This window comes from Parasteatoda tepidariorum, chromosome 10 (assembly GCF_043381705.1).
Source record: "Parasteatoda tepidariorum isolate YZ-2023 chromosome 10, CAS_Ptep_4.0, whole genome shotgun sequence".
Classification (NCBI taxonomy): domain Eukaryota; kingdom Metazoa; phylum Arthropoda; class Arachnida; order Araneae; family Theridiidae; genus Parasteatoda; species Parasteatoda tepidariorum.
In genome coordinates this window covers 35,103,637-35,106,739 of record NC_092213.1, presented here as the reverse complement: position 1 = coordinate 35,106,739, position 3,103 = coordinate 35,103,637, and the positions used below count along the sequence as shown (strand labels likewise).

Genomic DNA, 3,103 nt, shown 5'->3' with positions numbered 1-3,103 from the left:
ATGATGATGGACATTTGCAGCTAGAGAATGAAATTGTGGTCTATCAATTTACACGTTTACCCTTTGGATTAACCAGCAGCCCATTCCTTCTTTCAGCTACACTTGACGAATTATGCTGCATGTACTCCAACATTTATCCCACAGCAGCTAAACATCTAAAAGGCAATATTTTCATGGATGATTTCGTTGTGGGAGTTGATTCAGAAATCGAAGCGAAGACCCTATTTCACGAAATGCAAGAACTCACGAGTCTTATAAGCCTTCCCTTAGCGAAATGGAGTACCAACTCACAAGTTTTGAAAAACGAATGGAAGAAAGAAAAAATAAAGTTTAAAAGTAAGACTCAAGTCTTAGGTGTTCATTGGGATACAGAAGAAGATTCGTTTCATCAAAATATTAAGGAGCATGACCACGATTTATTTAAGGAACCGATCACTAAACGCTTACTTCTGAAAACAATCTCAAAGATTTTTGATCCCTTGGGAATTTTCTCACCATCTACTGTAATAGGAAAAATTCTCTTTCAAGATACATGGCTATGCGGTATTGAATGGGACGAACTTTTACCCCCATCTATCGCATCAAGGTTTTCAAAATGGATTATAGACTTACCACATTTAAACAACATTCGAATCCCCAGATGGATTGGAATATCTTCTGCCGATGTTTCCATTCACGTTTTCTGCGATGCTTCGGAACGTGCTTACGGAACAGTGTTATATGTACGATTCACAGAAGATACTAAATTTCATGTTCGAATGGTTTGCAGTCGTAATAGACTTTCTCCTCTGAAAAGAATAACACTTCCCCGCTTAGAGCTGTTAGCCGCATTAATGGGTGCTCGATTACTCCATTATTTTTGTACAGAAACTAAACTGGATAGGAACACAGCGACACTTTGGAGTGACTCAACAGTTGCCTTAAATTGGATACAAGGTGATCCAAATAGTCGACCACTTGTCTCGTGGTGTTGCACCAACAGAGCTTAAATCATTGGATCTTTGGTGGCTAGGACCAACCTGGCTAACACAATCATCAAAGTTTTGGCCTTCAAAACAACTGAGTGACGCTAATCCAGATATTTATGCTGAACTACGTAAACCAGCTTCTCAATCTTTACTGATAACTTCTTATCAACCTCTTACTGATATATCGCGCTTCAGTTAATATATGAAACTTCTTAGAGTTACAGCATGGATATTTCGCTTCTTGTATAACTGTCGATCCAAGCAACGCATTTCTATTGACCTCACATGTGATGAGCTTAACACAGCAAAAAACTACTGGATTCTCACAGTGCAAAAGCAATGCCTTTTGGCAGAGCTTAACGCTTTATAAAATAATTCCCCTTTGCCAAAATCTTCAAAAATTAGCCGCTTCAACCCATTTCTTCAAGAAAATCTCATACGATTAGGAGGTAGATTACAGTTTGTATCGCTCAAAAATGAGCAAAAACACCCCTTGCTTCTTGATGGCTCTCATCCTTTCGTACATCTTTTCATCTACTACACACATGTGAAGCTTCATCGCTTAGGTGTTCAAATAGTACTTTCAGAGATTCGTTCCAACTTCTGGATAATACGAGGACGTGAAGCCATTAAACGAGTGTTCTACAAATGTCTACCTTGTAAACTCTCACAGGCATCTAGAAGTCAACAAATCGAAGCTCCTTTACCAAGGGACAGAATTACACCTTGCCTTCCATTTACTACTATTGGCATAGACTTCGCTGGCCCACTTTATGTTCGTAACTTGAAACCTTTAAATACAGCCTATATCGCACTTTTCACTTGCTCAACTACTCGTGCCGTACATATCGAACTAGTCTCTGACCTCACTACTGACAAATTTCTCATGGCCCTAAAAAGATTTGCAGGCAGAAGAGGAGTTCCTCATACAATATACACTGACAACGCCACTACCTTCCATGCCGCTAATAAAGAGCTATCCATTTTATGGGATAACTTGACATCGTCAAAAGTTCAGCAATATTATGGCCAGACGGGAATTAAGTGGAAATTTATTGTTGCACGAGCGGCTTGGTGGGGAGGATAGTGGGAACGTTTGATCGGATTAACGAAAAGATGTTTGCGAAAATCCCTAGGTCGAACCTTGTTAGATGAAGAAGGTCTTTCTACAGCATTAGTTGGTGTTGAAGCCGCATTAAATAGTCGACCGTTAGTTTATGAACAAGGAAATGATGATCCTGAAGAAACATTAACACCATCTCATTTTCTTACCGGTAATAGACTTACAACCATACATTCACAGCCTGCAGCATCTAGTAGAAATCTGACAAAATTATACAAGCAACAACAGGATTTATTAGACGCATTTTGGAAGAAATGGTCTAAGGACTATTTATTGCAATTAAGATCTTTCCACCAAGTTCGCAACATTCAAAAATCATCTCATGTTCGTGTTGGAGACATAGTATTACTCCACGAAGATGTAAGACCACGACATGCGTGGAAAAGAGCATTGGTAACCGGACTAATTAAAGGACGCGATGGAAAAGTCCGCACTTGTTCTTTACGCTGTGATGGCAAGGAAATATCCCGACCTGTTCAACTGATCATTCCTCTTGAGGTTGATCAGGGTGGGGAGGATGTTCCAGACGCAGATGCAAGTGCGTGAACGCAGATGCAGTGATTACCAGACACAAATGCGTGAACGCAGATGCAGTGATTATTTATTACATTATTTCTTATATTATTTCCCACATTATTCTTTTGTTGGCAACATATTTTGTATATATATTGTTTGTGTACACTTGTGATAGTAAAAGAGTTTGTTCTATGAGATACTTGTTTTAGTGTTGATTATAATTAGAATACATTTACGTTTATAACCAACACAATGTGTGTATCCGAAAAGAATACAATTTTGTTTCTAATTTCTAAGATAAACACGTGCAATAATAAAGTAATATTATTAAAATGCAACTATACTACTGATTAAACTGTTGGATGATTATTTCATAGCTAACAATTAGCCCAGTAAATGCCAGAATCAATTTTTTATCCATTTTAAACATATTCATTGGTGTTACAGTCACGGCGTCACTAAGATTTTTAAATTCGGTATTTATATATGCATAGAT

At 38.0% G+C, this 3,103-nt stretch overlaps 1 protein-coding gene across 1 annotated transcript; it reads left to right on the top strand.

Annotated features, from left to right (window-relative positions):
* Positions 1 to 119: 119 nt before the first annotated feature.
* LOC139426831 (uncharacterized) lies at positions 120 to 2,637 on the top strand. Its single transcript, XM_071186928.1, has 3 exons — positions 120 to 936; positions 1,397 to 1,996; positions 2,105 to 2,637. The coding sequence occupies exons 1-3, from the start codon at positions 120 to 122 to the stop codon at positions 2,635 to 2,637; spliced, it is 1,950 nt and encodes a 649-aa protein (XP_071043029.1).
* Positions 2,638 to 3,103: the final 466 nt, after the last annotated feature.

Bases quoted from the DNA above. Each gene is read 5' to 3' on its own strand.
- LOC139426831 (XM_071186928.1), top strand. From the start codon at position 120: ATGTACTCCAACATTTATCCCACAGCAGCTAAACATCTAAAAGGCAAT. The intron at 937-1,396 runs GTGATCCAAATA...CATTTCTTCAAG, and splicing joins TGCCTTAAATTGGATACAAG to AAAATCTCATACGATTAGGA. The intron at 1,997-2,104 runs GCCAGACGGGAA...GAAAATCCCTAG, and splicing joins AAAAGTTCAGCAATATTATG to GTCGAACCTTGTTAGATGAA.